At 38.3% G+C, this 22,796-nt stretch overlaps 1 protein-coding gene across 6 annotated transcripts in view; it reads left to right on the top strand.

Moving 5' to 3' along the window:
- fbxo21 (F-box protein 21) overlaps positions 1-22,361 on the top strand; it is a 28,041-nt gene extending 5,680 nt beyond the window's left edge. Inside the window, exons 1-12 of one of the 6 annotated variants that reach the window (XM_052032199.1) lie at positions 3,595-3,732; positions 4,490-4,625; positions 5,759-5,853; positions 5,998-6,119; positions 6,431-6,577; positions 7,041-7,171; positions 7,268-7,404; positions 10,307-10,483; positions 12,593-12,725; positions 13,621-13,811; positions 20,849-21,006; positions 21,826-22,354. In XM_052032199.1, coding sequence (XP_051888159.1) covers positions 3,731-3,732; positions 4,490-4,625; positions 5,759-5,853; positions 5,998-6,119; positions 6,431-6,577; positions 7,041-7,171; positions 7,268-7,404; positions 10,307-10,483; positions 12,593-12,725; positions 13,621-13,811; positions 20,849-21,006; positions 21,826-21,998 — 1,602 coding nt within the window. In that variant the 5' untranslated portion in view covers positions 3,595-3,730 and the 3' untranslated portion in view covers positions 21,999-22,354. Of the gene's footprint in view, positions 1-3,594; positions 3,733-4,489; positions 4,626-5,758; positions 5,854-5,997; positions 6,120-6,430; positions 6,578-7,040; positions 7,172-7,267; positions 7,405-7,460; positions 7,571-10,306; positions 10,484-12,592; positions 12,726-13,620; positions 13,812-14,410; positions 14,525-18,693; positions 18,849-20,848; positions 21,007-21,825 lie in introns of those variants that run through there. The other 5 variants (XR_007957668.1, XM_052032197.1, XM_052032198.1 and 2 more) reach the window with 5 other exon arrangements.
- Positions 22,362-22,796: the final 435 nt, after the last annotated feature.

The following is a 22,796-nucleotide window of genomic DNA, read 5'->3' as shown; positions in this document are numbered from 1 at the left end:
TACACTGGTAATAATTAGGGCCTCAAGTGCTGGGAATGTTGGTCTGGGAAAGGGTACTGTTGTTGGTTGGCTTATTCTTCCAGTGTATTTGAAGGATTTTATGGAAGTAGAATTGGTGGTATTTTTCCAGCGCTTACAGCAGATAGTTCAGGTCTGGGGACCAAATAGGAGGGCAGGAGTTCTGTGCCAGATCTAAGGTCCTGATCTTCAGGCATCCCCCTTAATTAATTGAAGGCTGTGTTGATGCATTGAAGGCGATAGCAGATTTCATTATTACTTTCTGCCCTTGTTGAGATGTAATTTCCGAGATATGAGAACTCTGGGTTTTCGAGGTCTTGCTGTGAATCTTTGTAGCTGGAGGTCAGTTTTGTTCATGGGGGCAGATTGGAGAGGGGCCCTCATCCCAAGGACTTTGACTGTAAGTCCCATCTTTTTACATACCTCTGTCCATGAGTTGGTCATGCCTTGGAGCTTGGCCTTCAACTGTGTGTGAACACGTGGTCTGCAGCTGAGGTTGAGTTGATCTTGGCTCTGAAGTGTAGTTGCTGTGGGTTAAACAGTTTCTGAAGATCAGCTCCATTCCTGTGGGAAGTTTGTTGGAGGTCAGATGCAGCCTTGCAGTTGAGAAAGGCATTGGGGCAATGACACTATCATATTTGCTCTCCTTTGATTACTTTGTCATTTACCTGTACTAAGAAGTTGCTGCAGGTTGAATAGTTTCCCATTAGTTGTGAAGATGAGTTGCATTCCTGCAGGCTGCTTCTCGGAGGCGAGGTGCAGCATTCTGGTGAGAAAGATTGGAAGAAGTGTTTGGACTGTGATGAGGTTTGTTTGACACTTGTCTTCATGGAGATTGATGCTGTTGTGATCTATTGGTTAGGATCATGGTCTCTGTGCCATCATGAAGCAAGTGTAATTTGGAGGTGAATTTTTGTGGGTAGCTGAATCTGAGGAGAATTCTCCACAGTCTCTTCTGGTTGACAAGTCAAAAGCTTTAGTGGGGTCAGTAAAGGCCACGCACCTTGCTTGTGCCTCTAGATGGTTGGAATCCAACTGCAAATTAAGGAAGTATCTCTTTGAGTGCTGGACAGAGGCAGTTTATGAGGACCCAGGCAATAACTTTCTCTGTGACTGACAGCACGGAGACCTCTCACAAAAAAAGTTAGCTTGTGCCCTTTTTCTGTAAGTTATTCATTGGACCTGTACATACATGTACTTGTGCATATGAAAATAAAACCGACCTTGACTTTGAAGTTGGGTACGATCACAGCCGCCCTAAGGTCCTCAAGTATAGCATCCTGCTCTTGGATGTGGGCAGTGAGATTATGATTTTTTGACTGAAGCTCTTCACTGCCAAGCTTCAGGGATACTGTCTGCTCGCAAGGCTTTTTAATCGGAATGTGGCCTTTTTTTTGGATGACTTTTCCGAAGGGAGTTGCAGCAAGGCTGCATTGACTAGGCTGTTTTGGGATAGAGTCAAGACAGAGTCATGGTTGAGAAAGTCTTTGAAGTAAGTATTCCTTCCAGCATGTATTGACTGGTTCTCTGTCCATGATAAATCCTTAGCTGTTGGCGAGGTGGGGCTTTGAGTGTTTGGGACATGGATGACCTTGTCAATGCTGAAGAGCTGCATGGGTTGTGTTTGTCAATAAGTTTCCATTACTAGTGTTTTTCTGTGCACTTTTACTGTTAAACTCTTTCCCTCCCCTTATTCTGTTTATCAGTTTCAAAATTCCCTCTTTACTCTGTAGCTTTGATCTTTTTGTCTTTTAGATCAATTTTCCCCCCATCATTTTTGCTATTTTAAAAGCTTGACTACAGCCCGAGTTATCTGATTTGTGAGGCCACTGGAAACCTCAACTGGGACCAATGTATGCTTGACATTTGCACGTCAAGTCTGGCCAATGCAGACGGAACCAAACTTAAGGGCTTGCACAAAGAGGAAGTGGAATTGGGTTTGGGGGTCCTTCTCACAGAATACATCATCTTAAACAGCTCTGCACTGACATTTTGAATGACTTCTTGTTACTACTTTAAAGGTCAATTAAGAGTTGAACCTGTAAATAGTTGGTTTTATTGAGACTAAAACACAATATTTCCACAGAAAGCAATGCTCAATAGTAGTGCTATTCAGTTAGCGATTGTCAAATCATGAATTCTGGAATATTCGAGGCATTCATTCATTGTTTACATCTGCTTTGATGTGCTGCTGCTTTACTGTCACTGATTGATATTGTATCTATCTTTGTAGAAAAATAGACTGCCTGTAGTTTCCTCCCCATGGATCAAACAAACTGCTCTCTTTGCTGTCCTTCAAATTATATCAAAATGCTTAACCAAGGCTAACACAGCAGGCAATAAATGGTGATAACTTACAAACTCAGTTAAGCTTCCCAGCATGCTTTCACAATCAAGTGCAGCAGTTCAGTGTTTTTTTTTTGTTTTTCTCTTTTATAACCACATTCTGTTTTTTTTTCTTGAGCAAGTAATTTAAGGTTCCAACCCATGCTTTTAATTTTCCTTAAGGCTGATATTAAATGTACGTATTGAAGAGGCAGTAATTCTTTAAATCCTTAGCCTTTGCCCAGGCTTGGGTTCAAAAAAAGAAATTTCATACGGTTTCATAAGAGATTATAGCATTGGAGAAAGTTTGTCTGTGACTCCATTTCCCAGGGATTTTTGTTTTTCACTTTTTAAAGCACCAGTCCCTTTTAAATCTTGTCCTGCCCTCTGGCGACATAGCTAGGCATAATCACGCATATTAAAATATAATGGAAATTTCTGGAAATGCTCAGCAGATGTGGTAGTATCTTTGGAAAGAGAAACAAGATTTAATATTTTGGGTCAAACTCTGTTAACTGTTTGTCATCCATTTGGGAGAAGAATGTGTTTAGCAATACAGCCATTATAATTTCTGCATTCTTCTAAAGCAGTCCACTTGTCTGAACTTTTAAAATGTCTCTTCGTCCCTTATAACTGTTCAGTCCTGTCTGCATTTTTAACACTGTGATCCACATTGCATGTTGTATTCTCAGCATTATCTAAAGAGGATTTTTAAAAATAATGCTTTGGTAATAGTGTGGGGGACTAATTGTAGATAATTTTACCCATTTTTTTTCTATTTGTCAGTTTCTTGTAGTTGGAGTGGCAAAACGAAAATGGGCACATAATGTCATTGGAAGATGAAACCATATTTTGTCTGCATTACCCTCGAGTATTTACATGCCAAAATGAGATGCAAATTCCTATCACTACAAGGCCCACTTTACTGATGCCACTGCCTGCATCACAACTTTAGATAACCACACCCACTGGAACAGCACATCCCTGTTCCTGATGCCAATTGCTGAGTGAAATAACCAAATTGGTATCATTGGTACTGAATTGCTCAATATTTCAAGCAATCACTGAGGATTATTATCTTCACGGATGATCTTTACTCACATTAAATACAGGAGGTAGATTCCTGGCACGTTACTCATCATCAGCCATGTTCTAACTTGTCAATTTAGTTCAAGAGTTAGGCGACGCCCTTCATCAGGAAGGAAATTAATTATGCTGGGCAGCTTCTGCACATATCCCAGAGTTGTTCACAGCGATGCAGAGGCAAGGCCTCAAGTGTCAGAGAAAGACCAAGACAGGAAGAAGGAATTAATATTATGTAGTGACTTGGATGATGAACAAAACACAACTGATAGTGGGGTCAGGAGTAGCTGAATATTCCACTTGAATGTGAGCACATTTATCACAATAGCTTAAAACAAGGGTGTGTGCTTTTTGGTCAGTTAAATCAGCTGTAGCTCAATGGCAGCACTCAATGATTGTCTTTTCAAGTTGAACTTAGAAACTTAAACAAAGTGCCCTTGCAATACTTCAGAGCAGTAGACTGAAGGAGTGCTATGTTGCTGGAAGGTACTCTTTTTCCTTCAAGGTCAATATAAAAGAATCCCCAGCACAACTTTGGAGAAGGCTAGTTCTCAGTGTCTATTGAATACTTATCTCTCCTAATAACATTACTAAAACTAATTATCTATTGAATATTGATGTTTGTGAGAGATTGTGTGCAAATTGATTATAGTGTTGTTTGCATTTTAACAGTAACTGCACCAAAAGTACTTTGTGGTTGTGAAGCGATTTACAGTATACTGTGGTTGTGAAAGACGTGGAAATGCAAGTTCTTTTTGTCATATCTATTAGGTCTTCCCTTTCTCAGAAATTGAGTTTGATGTGGTGGAATATTGAAGCCATGCAACCAGTCTTATTTTCCTCCTCTCCAATGACTTCACTTTGTGCTGCTAGAATGGAGGTCAGTTGCCTCTTGGAAAATGTATAATGCTGCACTTAAAGTTATGGCAATGCAGGAGCAAGCAGCTTCATTGGCCAGGAGGGCACATCAAGGCAAAGAATTGGATGGATTGTCTTCCAGGGATGAGTCATAGTCCCAAAAAATGTATTAATATGCATATATATGATGCTTCTAAATTTGCAGGTGGCCAAGACTAACAAAATACTACAGTACAACAGGAAATCATAACTGGTGGGAAGAATACAGGAGTCGACATACTATTGGTTGGAAATTGCGGAAAATTGTGGACTCCTTTTCAAAGCGATTTTTCACAAAAGAGGTTAGAATTGTAATGATGAATGAATAAGCTTGTATCATGGAACATAGAATCTGAGCCTTGCATGTAACAGTGTGTTAATGTGTGAAAGGTTGTGCTGTATATCATGTTGTTAAATATAGTATTATTTGTCCTACAATTCCTGCGCTTGAATGTAATAGCAAAATAGGCTGAATGTTACTGATTGCAGTTGATACATACCTTGAGCTGGGAAAATCTGCTGTTGGATTCTTTTGTTGATGGTGATTTTTAACATCTCAAGTAAACTGCTGCTGTAGCTCTTGGGATGCATGTTCCCAAAGCATTATTCAGACGTAACCTCTCATTACATGCAAATCCATCTTGTAACTGTGTCACAAATTATAATATGTTTAAAGAATTGTAAATATTCATTTTAATCTTGATGGAAATCAGTCAATTCCTTGTTGCTTCAACATCACCATTTTAATTACTTGGAACAGAAAGTTCATGACACCAGCTTTCTAAGGTAACTAAAAAGAATTTCAACAAGGTTGAAACATTCTTAAATAGCTTCATGGGACAGTTGTGTCTTGCATGATGATACATCTGATAGGTATGGTCAAAATTAAAATTTAAATCTCATTAAACGTGTACCAAAATGTTTTGGAATAATTGTAAGTGCTTACATCAGTGTATACCTTAATACATTATGCTTTCTCTAGGGTTGAGGCCATTTTGAATTATAAATTATCTGTTTATAGAAATAAGGTAATGGTCATGTAAACAGAAAATAATCTGAACATGTAACTGAGCAATATGGAGCAAGAAAGACTGCAGATGCTGGAAGGGTCTTGTGCCAAAGTGTTGACTGTTCATTTCCGTCCATAGATGCTGCCTGACCTGCTGAGTTCTTCTAGCATTTTTTGTGTGTTGTAACTGAGCAATATAATTTATCTAGAGGAAACTACTTTGCTGAAAATATGCATCAAGAGCACATGCTACCAATAACCATATTGTCTGCAGTAATAGTGCTTATCTGTGAATGGGTACAGAACAAAATTAATTAAACAATTACTACGTTTAAGTTTATAATTGTTGAACAATTTAAAAAATGTCTAATTGCCAGCAGATGGCGCTCATGTGGCATTGGTTGTAACCAAATCTGTTGTTGGCAGGTTCCTGTTGATGGCTTTAAAGACATTGAGGCTTTAGGTGGACCTTTTCATTTTATTGAAGATGAATTGTTATCCATCCTAAACATGGATGGAAGGTGCGTAAATAATATTACTTTACTGATTTTAAAAAACCAAGAAATGTTAAATTGTACTTTAGTCAAGAAAGCTAAGTTCCTTCTCGCATATTAAAAGATAAAGAAGTGTTGGATGTTTACAAATGATATCATTTAATAATGCAGGAAGTACCTGACTGGGAAATATTATTCTCGGAAGATATTGTGCTTTCTGCGCCAACAGAACATAATGGAAAAATTGAAAGAGTTTCTTTCATCTCCTCCAGAACAGCAAAGGTTAATAGAAGGTAAATGAATTTTTCTTAAAATTGTATAAATAACCATATTCCTCAGATGTTTATGCAGATACATTTGCTTTTTCAACAATTAGAAGGACGATGATTTGAGAAATTATTAAGATGTGCAGCTAGAACACAACTTCATGTGAAGTATCTATTTTAAATTGTCATTTCAAATGCACCATTCATTGATGATGGAACAGGCAGCTAGCCTATGCTTGGGGCTCTTGCCATGTTAGTAGTAGGTTATAGTTAAAATAATCATTGCACAATGTCTAATTGTGAATGTCAGCTTAAAGTTTCATTTGTCTTGTTATCAGGCGTTGTCCTCATTGACCAGTACTGCAATCCTTTGGCAGACACCTCCCTGGAGAATATTCTGTTGCAGCTGAACCATATAACAGAAGAGGTGAAAAAAGTACTGCGTTTAACAAAATCTTCTCATCCAAGTATAACTGCAGAAAGAGGTAGATTATTTAATTGCACATTTGGTTCCTCCCATGGAGTCTATCTTTAAAAAGTAATCTCAATTCTTTGGCTAATTTTAACCACGTCTCAGACTTAAAGGATCCAGTGTCAGACACACTATAGGCTTGCATTTGGAGAAACAAGGTTTATGTAAACAGTCATGGCCAAAATCTTGCACATTTTAGAAACAATTTCTGTGAACACAACCTTTTGGAAACCACAGTTGTGTACATCTGTTTCTGAGCAGCTGGATTGAAAGGATTCCACTGGTAACAAAAGTACTCTGGTGGATGGGAAAAGAATATATTTTCTCTGAAATGTAAAGCACCTGGATTTTTCTTAATCCATACATGCCCTAATATATGAAAAATTAACATGAATTCTTAGTTTCTCTGTATCGTTCTATTGATACACAATTTGTATAATTTGATTTGTACAACTTTTCCTTGGTTCATATTTCAGATGACGTGTTTATTGATTTAGAACTTCAGCGACAGGTTCTGGATATTATGAACTGCGTCTTATACAAGCAACTGAAATTTAAAGGGAATGAAGATGATTATTACAATCCCATGAATTCCTACATACACCAGGTCTATGACATTTAAGATGAAGCTTTGTCTAATTGTGATAAATCAAAATGTATATTTGTGAAGTAAACACTTATTTCTGTTTATTTCTGCATCAAGGTCCTTGGACAAAAAAAAGGAATTCCCATCACACTTTGCGTGATATATTCAACGATCGGCAAGAACCTGGGTGTACGACTGGAGCCAGTCAGCTTTCCTGGTCACTTTCTCTTAAGATGGTGCCAGAAACCTGAAGGGTAATAATGTCTAATTGTTTTTGAAGCATGATTTGATTTCATTTGTTTTATTATAGAAGAAGCTAACATCCTCCATCAGCACTCTCATTCTGGCTTTTGAAGCATCCTCAATCAATTGCTCCTCAAATCCTAAGACATTCAAGCTCTGCAATCGGGAATTACCTCTGTAAGCAGTCTACTTTTCATTTCTGTCCTGAAGAAATGGCCTTAAATGCCATGTCACTTCTAATTTCCTCCTGTAGTTTGGCATCCATTTTTGTCTGATAATGCTTTAATAGGAAATTGATTTATTATTGTCATATGTACAGAGGTACAGTGAAAAATCTTGTTTTGCGTACAGACATTTCACCACATCAGTACATTGAGGTAGTACAGGGGAAAAGTAATAACAGAATGCAGAACATTGTGTTACAGTTACAGAGAAAGTGCAATGCAGGCAGACAAGGTGCAAAGCCATGATGAGGTAGATTGTGAGGTCAGAGTCCATCCTGTCATTCAAGAGGTCTGTTCTGTAGTCTTATAACAGCAGAATAGAAGCTGTCCTCGAGCCTGGTGATATGTGCTTTCAAGCTTTTGTATCTTCTGCCTGATGGGAGAGATGAAAAGAGAATGTCCAGGGTGGGTGGGGTCTTTGATTATGCTGGCTGCTTTTCCGAGGCAGCATGAAGTGTAGACAGAGTCCCTGGTGGGAAGGCTGGTTTTCATGATATGCTGAGCTGTGTCCACAACTCTCTGCAGCTTCTTGCAGTCTTGGGCAGAGCAGTTGCATACCAAGCTGTGATACATCTGCATAGGATGCTTTCTGTGGTGCATCGATAAAAATTAGTTAGGGTCAACAGGTACATGTTGAATTTCCTTAGCCTCCTGAGAAAGTAGAGGTGCTGATGCATTCTCTTGGCAGTGGTGTCTACGTGGTTGGACCAGGACAAACTATTGGTGATGTTCACTCCTAAGAACTTTAAGCTCTCAACCATCTCCACCTCAGATGTAAACGGGCTTGTACACCGCCCTGCTTCCTGAAGTCGATGACCAGCTCTTTTGCTGACATTGAGGGAAAGGTTGTTGTCATGACACCATGCCACCAGGCCCTCTATCTCCTTCCTGTACTCCAACTCATCATTATTTGAGATACAGTCCACTATGGTGGTGTCATCTGCAAACTTATAGATGAAGTTAGAGCAGGCCACACGGCTTTGAGAGTATAGGGAGTAAAGAAGGGGGTTGAGAACACAACCTTGTGGGGCACCATTGTTGAGGATGATCATGGCGGAAGTGTTGCTGCCTAGCTTCATTGCGGTCTGGTCAGAAAGTCAAGGATCCAGTTGCAAAGGGAGATGTTAAGTCACAGGCCTAGGAGTTTGGAGATGAGTTTGCTTGGAAATTCGTATTGAAGGCAGAGCTGTAGTCAATAATTGGTAGTGTGATGTAGGTGTCTGTTATCCAGATACTCCAGACATGGGTGTAGGGCCAGGAAGATGGCGTCTGCTGTGGACCTGTTTCAGTGGTAGGTGAATTACAGTGGGTCGAGGTTGTCTGGGAGGCTGGAGTTAATGCGTGCTATGACCAGCCTCTGGAAGCACTTCATGATGGTGGTTGTCAGAGCCACCAGGCAATAGTCATTAAGGCATGTTACCTTATTATTGTTTTTGGTACCGGGATGATGGTGGTCGTCTTGAAGCAGATGGGAACCTCGGATTGAAGTAGGAAGAGGTTAAAAATGTATGCAAATACCCCTGCCAGCTGATCTGCACAGGATCTAAGGACACAGCTGGGGACTTCATCCAGGCCAGATGCTTTCCGTGGGTTCACTCTCAGGAAGACTGATCTTGCGTCTGCAACGGTGACTGTGGGTTACAGGTGTGTTGGATGCTGTCAGGGCAGGTGGTAACATTACATCTCCCTTCTGTTCAAAGCGTGCATAGAATGTGTTAAGCTCATCGGGGAGGGATGTCTGTTGTTGGTGATGCTGCCTGACTTTGTTTTGTAGCCCATTATAGCACGTAAGCCCTGACACAACTGACAGCTGGTCTGGGACTTGATTTTTGGACTGGTATTGTCCCCTGGCATCTCTGATAGCTTTACGAAGGTTGTACCTCGATTTCTTGTATAGGCCAGGATCATCCAACTTGAACACCGCAGACCTGGACTTCAGTAGGGAGTGGATCTCTCGATTCAACCATAGTTTCTGGTCTTGGAACACCCAGATTGACCTCTTTTGGTACACAGTCCTCTTCACACTTGCTGATAAAGTCTGTGATGGTTGTGACGTACTCAATTAGATTGACTGCTGAGTCTTTGAATGTGGACCAGTCTACCAGCAGTAGAAGCTCATCTATTTCCTCAGACCAGCACTGTACAACTTTCTGTACTGGATCCTCGTGTTTCAGTTTCTGTTTGTACGCAGAGAGAAGGAGCACAGCTTGGTGGTCTGACTTACCAAAGTATGGGTGGGGATGGATCGGTTGGCGTCTTTGTTTGTGTAGCAATGGTCAAGGATATTTGGGCACCTGGTGGGACAGGAGAAGAGCTGGTAGTATTTTGGTAACACTTTTGAAGTTGAACTAATGTATAGTTGTATATTTTGATAATGAGGCTTTTGAACCTTCCCCACTTTTAAAATTGAGCACAATGTCTTGAATAAATGTAGTAAACAAAATTACCAGATGAATTGAGCACACCCTCATGGGATTGTCATCCTTTTGCAATGCAGGGGCTCTTAATAAAACTTGTCCAAGATGGTTAATTTTTTAGTTTGTTACAAAAGACAAGGACTTCCCCCAGAAATTGGCCAATTATTTTGATTCCTTTCTTACTGTTAAATGATTTGCCGTTATGTAACCCTTTCTGTATTTCTGGGTTAGCATGTCTGTAATTGAATCTTCTTATATTCTCTTTTTCTTAGGAGTACTGATATGTTGGACTACATTTACATTGATGCTTTTGACAATGGGAAACGATGCACAGCAAAGGAATGTGAACATCTGATTGGTCAGAAAGTTGCAGCTAATTTTTACAGTTCTGTAACTATAAAGGATGTGCTTTTCCGTATGGTAACAAACCTATTCCACCTGGGAAAGAGGTAAGAAGTGAATGGATATACCCCAAGCATTTCCTAATAATTGGGTGTCATTTGTCCAGAACCATATTTTCACTTAAAAAAAATAATGGATTATTCATGCTGGCGACTAATCACTAGGAAATCAAATAGCATATTTCAGCTTTGCTACTCTTGTATGATTCCTGATTTCACTACAAAAATAATAGTGGAAGTTGTTTTGGAGGAGGAGGTCTGCTGGTCTATAGGGATGTAGGACTTGTATGGTTTTGAACAGGCTTATTGGTTATGAAATCATGGAGGCAGAGAAAGAAAGGATGGCTTCAAAATGCAAATCACATCATTTTAAATCTGTCTGTCAATATTTTTATTGATTTCAAATAAGAAGTACAAAATGCATGAAACAAAGGAAAAAAAGAAAATGTTACAAAATAGATTATATTGAGTCACACAAGAAATTACAATGCTTCATATTGATAAACAAAAAAAATCAATTGATGTTGATAAGTTGGAATAATTTTATTATAAAAAAAATCTAACCCCACTACCAAAACCAAAGCTGTTTAGTAACATCCTAAAAAACATAGTAGTATTGGCCAATATCTGCATTTAGCACCAAATCAGTGGTTTAGAAAGTAGTTCAAAAAAGGTCCCCATAATATTTGAAAGTTCAGAATAGATCCAGGAATAGAGCAACGGATCTTCTCTAAATTTAGATATGACATAACATCCCGTAACCATTGAGCATGAGTAGGGGAAATAGTTTCCTTCCATTTAAGCAATACAGCCCTCCTGGCTATAAGAGAAATGAAGGCCAATATGTGTAAGTCAGAAGTCTCCAGAATTATATCTTTTTCTCCAACAATCCCAAATAATGCAGTTAAAGGATTTGGCTTAAAATTTATTTTAAAAAGTATGGAAAAAGTTTGAAATACCTCTATCCAGAATTTTTAAAAAACTCGGACATGACCAAAACATGTGGATTATTGCATTTGTCACAATAAGGAGATATATCTGAATAGAAATGCAATAACTTGTCTTTGGACAGGTGAACTCTATGGACCACTTTAAATTGAAGGAGGGAGTGACGTGCACATAATGATGAAGTATTAACCAGTTTAAAAATTTGATTCCAAGTTTCCTCAGAAATTGAAATCTGCAGATCACGTTCCCAAGCGTTTTGAAACCACTTTCGAAACCACTAATTTGCCAAAAACTCTTTTCGATATTTGTAAATTAGAGATTTTCTCCCAATCTCAAGTACATACCTTCCCTATAAGTCCTGATAAGAATTTTAGATGTAATTTTTAATTTGAAGCCTTTCATGATGCTTCAATATCTAAGATTTATGGTAGATTATCAGGAATGAATAAGGTCCCTTTAAACAAATCATTTTAAGTCTGAACAATATTTAATTATTTTAACTCTAAAATACTGCAGTTATTTTAAAGTCTTGAAGGTGTTTAGAAAATAATGACTGATTCCTGTCTCTACTTGTTTAAATGTTTGGAGAATTGCTAAACATGACTCGCTATCTATCTACATTACTCCAGAGAAATTTAGGTAACGTTACTAGAGCGGATATTAGTTCAGTCCGTCTTATGTTATGAAATTTCTGTTAGCATTGTAGGAAATATTATTGCCAATTTCTGTAGTGGCAAAGTATTTTATTCTCAAGTGATCCAAAGCCATGCACCATGACCTGTGTAGATAATCTGGCAGATTTCTTTTTAACTACAAAGAGTGCTGCATAAATAAAGCACTTGCTATTGAATAAGGCATTAAACTGAAGCCTCGTCTTGCATGAGTCAATGGAAAAGACACCAGGGTGATACTTGAAGGTTGGCAAGTTTCATTGGTATTCTGGTCAACTCTTTTCCCTGACTCAAAAGGAAAAAAACAATTTGCCTAGGCATTTGTTTGCTGTGTTTTGGGATCTTATGTGCACCTTGCACTGTAATAACATTGACAACATTTTGGACTGTATATAATTAGCAATGATGTGTTTGGGAAGTTCTGGAACAAACAGCCATTTACCATCAAAGTAAGAAACACAAATGTAGAAGTAAAGAACCATTTATAGAGAAATGTTTTGTTGTGCATTGTCTAAATTAATTGTGTTATGGTTTACAGAGAGGACAGTGACCAGTCTTACCAACTACTACGGAATGCTCTTGATTTGTATCTTACCTTGGCTCCTGATGATGTTCAATACTTGATGCTTCAGGCCAGACTTTACTTTCATCTGGGGATCAATCCAGAAAAGGTAATTGATCCAATTAGACTTGCATCTGGTTGCTGATGGGGTTGTGGAATGCAGGACTACTTGACTCTAGATCTCATCACAGCCTTGGTCCAAATGTGGAACAAATGAGTTCAATTCCATAAGAGAGGTTGAGAGTGATTTACTCTTGACATCCAGGCAGCATTGACCAAGTGTGGTATCAAGGCACCCTGAAGTTGGTGAGTACCAAAGGGAAAAAATTAGTTCACTAGTAGTCATGACTTGTACAATGATTGTTATTAGAAGTCAATCATCATTGCAAGAGTTCTTCAGGGGGTATCCTAGGCCCAGTCATTTTCAGCTGCCTCAGCAATAACCTTCCATCCATCATAAGATCAGAAGTGGCGACATTCAGTGATTTGCAGAGTGTTCAATTCCATTTGCAATTCCAACAAATGAAGCTGCCCTTGCCTGCATGCAGCCACGTCTTGACAACACTCAGCCATAGACTGATAAATGGCAAGTAACATTTATTCCATTTACATCTGTAAATAGAGCTGGAACTCAAAATATGCAAGGCCATGGGGAAAGAGTAAGTGAGTGGGATTAACTGGTGGTTCTTTGAGAGCAGGTATGATGTGCTGATTGACATCTTGTGCTGTATAATTCTCTGAAGCCACATCATAAGTACATTCAGAACAAGTGCAGCCATATTGTAAAGCACCAGGATGAGATCCAGTTAGCCTGTTGCAAAGCTGTTTAGATCTGAGAGAGGGCCTGGTACATGGAACGCTATTTGTGGTTCGGAATTTGTAAGTATCCATGGTTTAAGCTGCCGGACATTTTACCACGTGCTATATTTGGATCTCTGTGATTTTGTAGGACTTTTTAAGAGTATCAATAAACTCACTGTATTGAACTGCTGTCCTTTACATAGGTATTGGACATTCTTCAGCACATACAGGCAGTGGATCCCTTGCAGCATGGTGTAGTGGGACACTTGGTTCAGCTAACCTTGGAGCAAATTGCACGCAAGAACCAAACAGCTGAAGTTCAAGTGAAACGGCATACAGAGGAGAAGCACAAAAAAATAGAGTTTTCGGTGGGACTCACTATGAAGCACAAAAGGTGATTTTGATTTGCTGCTTTCACTGCATTTCAGATGTGTCTAGATTACTCTTTTTAAACCTAGAGGTTTGTGGTGTGATTATAAATAGTAGTTGTGCTGAAGTTATTAATGCCAAATTATGTGTTTTCAGTGCTGACAAAATAGAACCTCAAATTAATAGTCCTATGCAGCAAAAAAAATTCCTATTATCTTTATTGCTTTTTTAAAAAATTGATGCTGATAATCGGCCGAGCAAATGCTAAAAGTTGTTTTTAAACTTTCTTTACCGTCTCTGACCTCTGGGTAAAAACTGGGTTTGGGGATAGATTGGATTGATAATTACATCAACACTTGGAATAAAAATATAAGTTATCTTTCTTAAATATAAACAAACTGCTGGAACTACTCAGCAAGTCAAACAGCATCTGAAGAGAGGGACTGCTAAGATGAGCAAATATTTTTTTAAAACTTGGATGTAAGTGAGAGTTTATAGAATTGTATCTTTCCTGTTTTATTTTTGCCATGATATATAGGCAGAATAAAACATTATTCACTCATTGTGCCCTGTATTAATGAGTAACATGTTAATATTTTATCCAGAAGTATCTTTATATTCCAGGAATTCATCTCTCCTAACCTGTTCAATCACACATTCAGAACCAATTGACCAATCATCATTTTCATCTGAATTAATTGGGCTGAATTTTGCTGGCTGCAGATGACAGTTCTGAAGGTCAATTTTTAACCTATTTTGCAATATTTAATTTTTTTGGCATTATAGTGTGTTTTTAATTTGATTTCAGTCAACTACATTTATTAATACTTTGTAAATGTCTCTGACATCTTAGAGATATTTTAGAAACACAAGTTCTTTGACAGCATTTGGCAGGTACTGAGGCCATCAAAGACTATCAGGATGCTGTTGGACTCTATGTCAGATGCCTCCTGGGTATTAAGGATAGTAAGTTCAGCCCTTCACATCCAGTCAGGTGGACGGAGATCATGGGCAATGACCGGGTAGCAGTAGTGTGTGAAATAAAGCTAATGCAATAATTTGTACTCTGCTGAATTCCTATATCCATATAATTGAAAAAATAAATTTAATAGTTGACACTAGTTAAGTCTTTATCAATCAATATTTTTTTACTGAATGAACTAAACATGGTTTACAGTGGTTGCAGCCTTGCTGTTTCCAAATCAAATCTTCCAGCATAAAACAACTGATTAACATCCTGGCAACCTCTTCATTAGTCTGTTGCAGTGCATGATCATTAACAAGTACCCTCTGGCACCTGGGGACAGGAGATGCTCTGTGGGAATGCACTACAAATATCTAGAAAAGGTGTTAATATAAATTATTGGTCAATGTACATGTTACATGCAGTCATCTACACAGCTCGCATCTACCATGATTGATAAATGTCATTTAAAAATGATTTTAACTGAAAGTCCCTTTCTTCTACTTCAATCCATGTATAGTTCTGACACAAACAAGATTATAACAATGCTCAGTGTTTTTTCCAAACATATTTTCTACTCAATTAGACCACAAATCTATCATGTTTTGGCAGCCACCAGGTTTGTTTAACTACTGAGAATGCAGTTAATCTTTAAAATCACCTTTAAAATAAAAGTTTCTAGCAGGAAAATCTGTGATTTTTTAAAAAAAAATTACATAAGTTTCACTTCCTTCAATTAAACAGATCATCAGATCTACTATGGAACTGAAAAGTGCAGCATTTCTTGCATCCTTACCAGATTCCAGAAGACCTTTTCTACCATTATAATATTATTTGTTCTAGTGTGTTTTCTTTGTCCTTTAATCACAGATATATTACTAGAATGCATTTCCTTCTGTGTCATTTATCAATATAGAATATACTGCAGGGTTACGAGTATAGGGCATAGAAGTACGATTAATTGAATAAAATTTTAAGAGCTGACTAGGTTGTATGTAGACAGATTTTTGAAGGTGATTGGATAAGTTGGAAGATCTTTGATTTTTTTTAAAACGTGGGATATTAAGAGGCTTTAAGTGTAAAAGGTAGGTAATGGTTACACTACAGCTAGAGTATTGTTTTGAAAAATCTCGGTTTCTTTGACAATTTGAACAGACAAAATTTGTGGATGTGGTTTTGTTTGGATTTTAAAAGCTGCCACAAGGTTGTGTATTTTTTTAAAAATAAGGGCTCATGGTTAATGGCATGAAGAGAAGTTGGCAAAAAGAATAGACATCAGGCTGTTTTCGGGTTGGCATGCTGTTACTTGTTGACATCAAAAAGATCACTGCTGGGGCTTAGGCTGTTTACTTCCTGTGTTGATGACTCAGCAGTACAATACTGTATGTCAGTCTTTGCTGACAGTGAAAGCTAGTTGGGAAATAAGTTGTGGGGAGGATGTACAAAGAATGCAAAGGAATGTGGATAAGAAGATAGCAAATAGAATCTCATATGGAGAAATATGAGGTGGTTCATTTTGGGAGGGAAATTATAAAAACATTTTTTAAGTGAGAAACTTTGTTTGATGTTCAGAAGTATGTGCATGATTTTGTAACCAGAATGTAGGAATATTACGTTGTAGTCATAAGGTTCAGCTACTAAAGACAGATGAAAAAATCTTCTCTCAAAGCAAATGAACATTTGAAATTCTGTACCCTGAAAACTGTGTGTGTTAGTATTTGAGTCCATTCGAGGCTGGGACTGATTGACTTTGGGGATTGGGTGTGAAAGTAGGGCTGAGTCAACAATCTGAAGGGTTGGTAACTAGAGAACACTGATCCAAGGTATCCACTGAAGCCAAAGAAGCAACTGAGAAATTGTTGTTAGAAGTGTATATGGAAAGCTAGCTGAAAAAAGAATTCTGCATTGCTAGCAGAGAGCAATTTGACAAGGGTGAATGTCCAAAATTATAGTGGTTGGAGAGCATGGTACCTATGAATACTGAACCTTTTATAACAACTTAAAATAAAACCAATCTGGGGACAGCATGGAGAAAGTCATTTGTCACAATGTAATATTTTTTTTTAACTCTTGGTTGATGTATGAATGACTTTTTTTTAAAAATGCAATTAAATCTCAGCTCAAGTCCTGGAGCTTTAATTTCCTTGAAGACATCTAAATTTGGTGCCAATTGGAAGTGATGTTGTTCCCACAGATCTGTATGGCTTAGCATGGCAAATCTATGGTTTCCATCCAAGGTCCTGTTGCAGATTGGACAGTAGAAAATGGCATACTTTTAGCTAAACATCGTGAAGACTGAAGCTATTGTCTTTTCCCCTTGCCATAAAATCCTTCATTCTCCATTACCCTCGCTGGCCTTTGTTGGGGATAATTGAAATGCTTGCAGGCAACGTTCTGTTTAACCCCATGCTATTACACCTCTGCCTTATACCAGCTGCTTATAAAATTGATAATGCTGCTGTTGTTTGTAGAATGGCTTACTCCAGCATGCTTTGCTAATCCCACTGTCTGATCCAATTGTAAATTCAGCAGAAACTTTGCTATCTGTGTCCTATTCTGTGCCAAATCTTTATTGTCCATCATCCTGTTTTTCCCATCATTCTGTTTACGATGACACATTGAAATTTAAATTTTTCATCCCTTGTGTAGCTACTCACCCATTTCTTTAATCTCCTTGAAAATTACAATAACTGACAAACTTCCTTTCCTTTGGATTTGGGTCTCTTTCTACAGGTATGAGAGTGTGTCCATTAGCTGCTGATTGTTATCCTCTGTTTTGAATGCTGGTATTACATGTCAGCATAGAGCAGCTCCCTGATGAGAACCCGGTACACTTTTTTTGTCTTGCCTCTCGATGTCAACACTTTGGTTGCCATTATTCTTGCGCAAGGTCATGATCTTTGCCTTCTGATATCCTGGGGTGTGAATAGACATCCTCTGGATGAGCCAAACAAAGAGAAGAACATGCCAAATGACATTATTGCTAGAATGCAACCCTGTTTGACTCCACTGTGGATTTTGAAGGATTCTGATGTTGCCTGTTCATTGCTAATCTTGCTTGTCATGTTGTTTTGAAAGGAATGGATCACATTAAGCAGCTTTGGCAAGGAACTAGTATTCCATAGCTTATTTAAACCTCCTGCTCGCAGAATGGAATGCCTTTGAGGTCTGTGGAGGCAATGTATAATGGCACTTCTCATATCTAACTGATAATATCATATTAATAGTAATTTTATCTGTTCTAAAACCACTCTGGGATTCTGGGTTAATGCATTTACTTAAGGCCTGCATTTTGGCATACCAACTCTCACAAATATTTTTCCATCGATACTCGATTCATTTTGCAAGCACTTTGTTTGCCATTGTTCCTATTCAAGGTTATAATCTTCTGCCTTCTGGTGCACAGTCATACCATCCCCCCCCCCAGCCACCCCCCAACCACCTCCACCAAGTCCTCCAACAGAGAAGTTCAAGTGAATACTGCAGGAACATCAGCTTCCTGTGCTAATTAGTCATGACTTCCTGTGCTCCTCAAACAAAAAAGGAAACTGGGTGTTTTCTTTGCTTGTGGACCTGTTGCCTGTTACCTCTGTAGGGTATCAACTGACATGTTGAACAAAGAGACTCTAAACCATGGTTTAATACTACTTGATTTTGATTAGCACTCGAGTTACTTCAGCAGGCATGTGTACCACTGACTCCTTAAAAACTTCAGATTAAATTTACTGTTCCAATTTATCACTACTTGTGGTAAATCAGAGACTCGTGCCTTGGACTTTACTACCTGTGTGAAATGAACTGGTTAGGCTTGCTCTCACGGGGGTAGTACTCTTTGAGTTCCAAGTTTGGTGTCCTCCTTCTGCAATGATTGTTCCCAGGGTTGTTGGTCCTGATATCTCAGACAGCCATTTTATACAATTTTCTTGTTCTTGCCCCTGTCCAGGACCCTCCTGACTCTGAAGTCAATCATTCCAGCTGTCATTCATTCAAGGACTGGACAAACAAGACACCTATTTCTTTTCCTCTTTTACCATCTTTAACTTTGACTTGGGCCCCATCAAGTTTGGTCATTCAACACAATTGACTCCCCAGCATGAGGTAAATGAGGCACATTTGCTTTCTCATCAGGTCAGGTAGTTCTTTAATTGTAAGGGTGCCTGTACTTTAATTCATCAGGCTGACCCCTTTCACAAAATGTCATTTCCCAAAACATTCTTGTTCTGTGCCCAGGGTCAGCTGTGTGTGGGTGCAACTCTTATTTTCTCACATTGAGACTGACTAGGTGTTGCTCATGTGACCTTCCATCACTGTTTCTTTGTTCACGGTTCCCAGCATCTCCTTCAAGTTAATGTCCTCCCAAAGCTTGACAGGATGCTTGACATCTTGTTTCTGGCTACATGCCTTTTTGATCTTGTCATATATGCACCTAGTATTCCTTGTATTGGAGGACATCAGGATTCCCTGACAGCTGTACTCAGTAGTTGTTAGCAGTGTATTGGATGTTCTGAGCAGCTCTTAATGTATTCAGTTTTCTCATTTTGCAATTGATGAGGGTAGATTTCTTGGTTTCAATGTCTGTTTCCATTCTAGCGATGCTGGCCCTGAACAAATCAATAACTTTCAATTCTTACTTCGTATGTATCAAAAGTGCAGTGTTGTAAATGATATTATGAGTTGTATTCCAGTTTACCTCTGGACTTTAGATGAGAATGCTGCAGAGCACTTGTTCTCTGGCACCTTATCTTAGTCAGCAGTATGGCTGACAATAAAGTGGGGGCAGTCTTTCTGCTTTGAATAGAAAGCCTTCAAGGATTGCATCCCAACCATGGTACACACCAAGGCATGATATCACATAGCTGTGGTAGCTGTGCTATTAATAGAATTGCATCTAGTAATTGGATCCATCTGTTGTCAATATCCTGACCATGGATGGTAAATTTTTATTTTGTAAGTAGGCATTACTTACACTCTGTTTGTGATAGCAACATAGCTAAAACAGTTTGTGTCCATTTTTAATCATATTTGTCTCGCTCTGATATTTGGAGCAGGTGGGGGTTGTTTCATGATTTACTCCAACTCCTGCACTGAAGTTCCCTGTTTGATAGAGATGGCATTGATCTTTCATCTCTATTGTAGAGCACAGTTGAAGCATTGACATGCATGAGGTCACCTTGGTCCTGGTTTGATCGAGAGGTGCATGGAAAATGCTCATTCCAGGCCAGTAGAAGTTTTATCAAGAGTAGCAATTCCTCACAACTAAAACTACAGTTGTCCTTATTTAAGAAAGGATATACTATCATTGGAGGCAGTCCAAAAGGGATTCACTAGGCTAATTCGTGGGATGAGAGAATTTTCTTATAAGGAGCACCTAAAGAAGTTGGATCTGTGCTCTCTGGAGTTTAGAAGAATGGTGATCTTATTAAAACACAAGATTCTAAGGGGGCTGGACACGGTAGATTGTGAGAATTCCCCATTAGTGAGAGGGTCTTGAACAAGGGGACATTGTTACAAAATAAGGGACAGTCATTTAAAACTGAGGTGCATTGGAATTTCTCTTTCCAGACGGTGGTAAATCACTGGACTTCTCTACCCTGGAGAGCTGTGAAGGCTAAATCATTGGAGGTATTGAAGAAGAGCTAGGTAGACTTTTGAAAGGGGAATTCAGGATTATGGGGAACAGGTGCTGAAGAGGTGTTGAGGACTGGGGAAGATCAGCTAGAATCATATTGAATGTTGGGGCAAGCTTGAAGAGCCATGTAGTCTACTCCTATTTTATGTTCTTCTGCTTGGTAACTTCTCTGAACTCTTCCCCTGTCAAATTGGTACATTAATTCCCTTATGATTATCGTTGTTTTCTTGTATATATGTGTAAGTCATTGTAAACCTTGTGCATTCCCTGTTGTCCTTGCTTCCAATAGGCTTTTTATGTCTGTCGCATCTGCCACACATGCTACTTTGTTGATTTTTGCAACTTGCATTTTTTATCCTGTAAATTCTAGGACATGCAGAATGATAATCAATGAGGTCTAGATTCCTGATGGCTATGAATTTTTTTTCAATCTGCTTGTTTTAAATATTCCTGTATTGTTTTAATTTAGATATGGATATGACTGTGTGATATATGGATGGGATCCTAAGTGTATGATGGGATTGGATTGGATGAGAACAATGGGAGTTCATAATCTACCACATGGGCCTGATCAGCCATTTTACAATGTCCTTGTTCAAGATGGTTCATGTAGATATGCTGCGCAAGGTAAGTAAACTATATGTTTTGATTTGTAATTTGTAGAATAATTCATAACCATTGATACTGAATGCTGCAAGCTGATCATTTTAATGAATGATACAGGAGTGTGGTTAAAGTTGACTTGTGCACTGAGGCTCTCCTTATGGCAAATTTCCTAGTGGGCTCCAGCTTGAGCATATGCCAGAAGGAAAGGCAAATTGACTGCTGAATCATCTAGAACTATTCTAGTGCTTAACTTGTGAGGTTAAAAATGAGTGATTCTTTCTGGATAAAAGTTATTAATTGACCAGATTTGTTACATTACAAAATCGAAATGAATGACACCATAGCAAACAATCTTAGTTGAAAGTAGTGCATTGTCATTAAAACCCTTATTTGAAATGAAAATAGTATTTTTTGAAATAGTTTGATGTAGAATTAAATCTTCTGCGGTGAAATGTTTTTCAAAATGTTGAATAAATCATTAAAAATTCTGGGCCTAGTTTTTGCCCACTGCTAATTTGTTTGTTAAGTGCAGAGTAATATGCACAGTTTGTTGGTGTGTCTTTTGTTGTATATTCCTCTTGGGTTTTTTTTTGCTGCTCTTTAGAGTCTCTTCTAAACTTTAAATAGACTGAAAAGCAGATGATGCACTCTAAACCTTTGCCAGTGCCACACTAGCTGTCTGTTGTGGAATGAAAGAAAAATCAATTCTTAACAATAGCATATCACCAGAATTAAGAATGTTGCTATTTTTTGATATTTGGTGTGTGTAAGGTGCATATATAATGTAAATGCCTTTACATCCTGACACTTGAAATGTTTGTGTCCTGATTAATATTACAGAAAATCTTATTTATAATTCATCACCAATGGAAATAGGCCATCAAGAAGTTGGTCGTTACTTTTCAGAATTTTGTGGCACACACTATGTTGCAAATGAGGAATTGCAGATCCAGTACCCAGATGACTTGGTGTTGACATCACAGTTCGTCGTGAAGGCGTATGAGCATTCCTGAATGATTTTTTTCTGTTTCGGGAAGAGATAAAGTACTGCAATGAGTGTGTCTTTAATGAGCAGGACAAACCAAGTGAATTCTACGAATATAAGCTTGAAAATTTGCTATAGCTATCTCAGGACATCATGTGCCCCATCTATAAATGTAATTTTATGCACCTTAGTAGCTTTGAGAATCCATGTGTATATTTAAAGAAAATGAAAAAATGCAAATGTAAATCTTTTGTATTGCCAAACTTGAGGTTGTTGATTTGCTGATAATAAATTGCAGTACGCCATTGTACAAGTCAACCCACGTTCCATTGGAAATTTCCTAATTTTGGTGCAAAATGCTGTAAGACAATAAAATGAGTTTCTGATTGTGTTATTTTGTCAGTGGATTCATGCTTGCATTGCATGGAGGAAAGCATCACAAGGAACGTCTCTTGTGGAAGTGAAACAGATCAAACTCCTTTAATTTTATGTTTAGTTTGTCTCTGAACAGAAATTGCTGGTTTTAAAATCAGCTGTTCCTGGATGTTGATCAAATGGAGATAAGAATTTGAGTCCTGTTGGGATTTTTGACAACAAAAACTTTGCAGTACAAATAGCTGTATTTTGCAGTGCTTTAATAATGTTATTTTGGGGATTAAAATGGTATGAAATTCTTCTTGTTAGCCAATTTTTAAAAGACAACTCAGATTTCACAAACGAGGTAAGCTAAAGTAATACTTGGCCAGCAGCTGCATATTCTGCAGCAATTGGCCTACCCCCTGACACCCCAGAGCCTTTCTACCAGCTGCAGAGCACAAATTATAAG

Source organism: Pristis pectinata, chromosome 17 (genome assembly GCF_009764475.1).
Source record: "Pristis pectinata isolate sPriPec2 chromosome 17, sPriPec2.1.pri, whole genome shotgun sequence".
Lineage (NCBI taxonomy): Eukaryota > Metazoa > Chordata > Chondrichthyes > Rhinopristiformes > Pristidae > Pristis > Pristis pectinata.
Note: the sequence above shows the minus strand (reverse complement) of the source record. Positions and strands in the feature narration are given on the sequence as shown.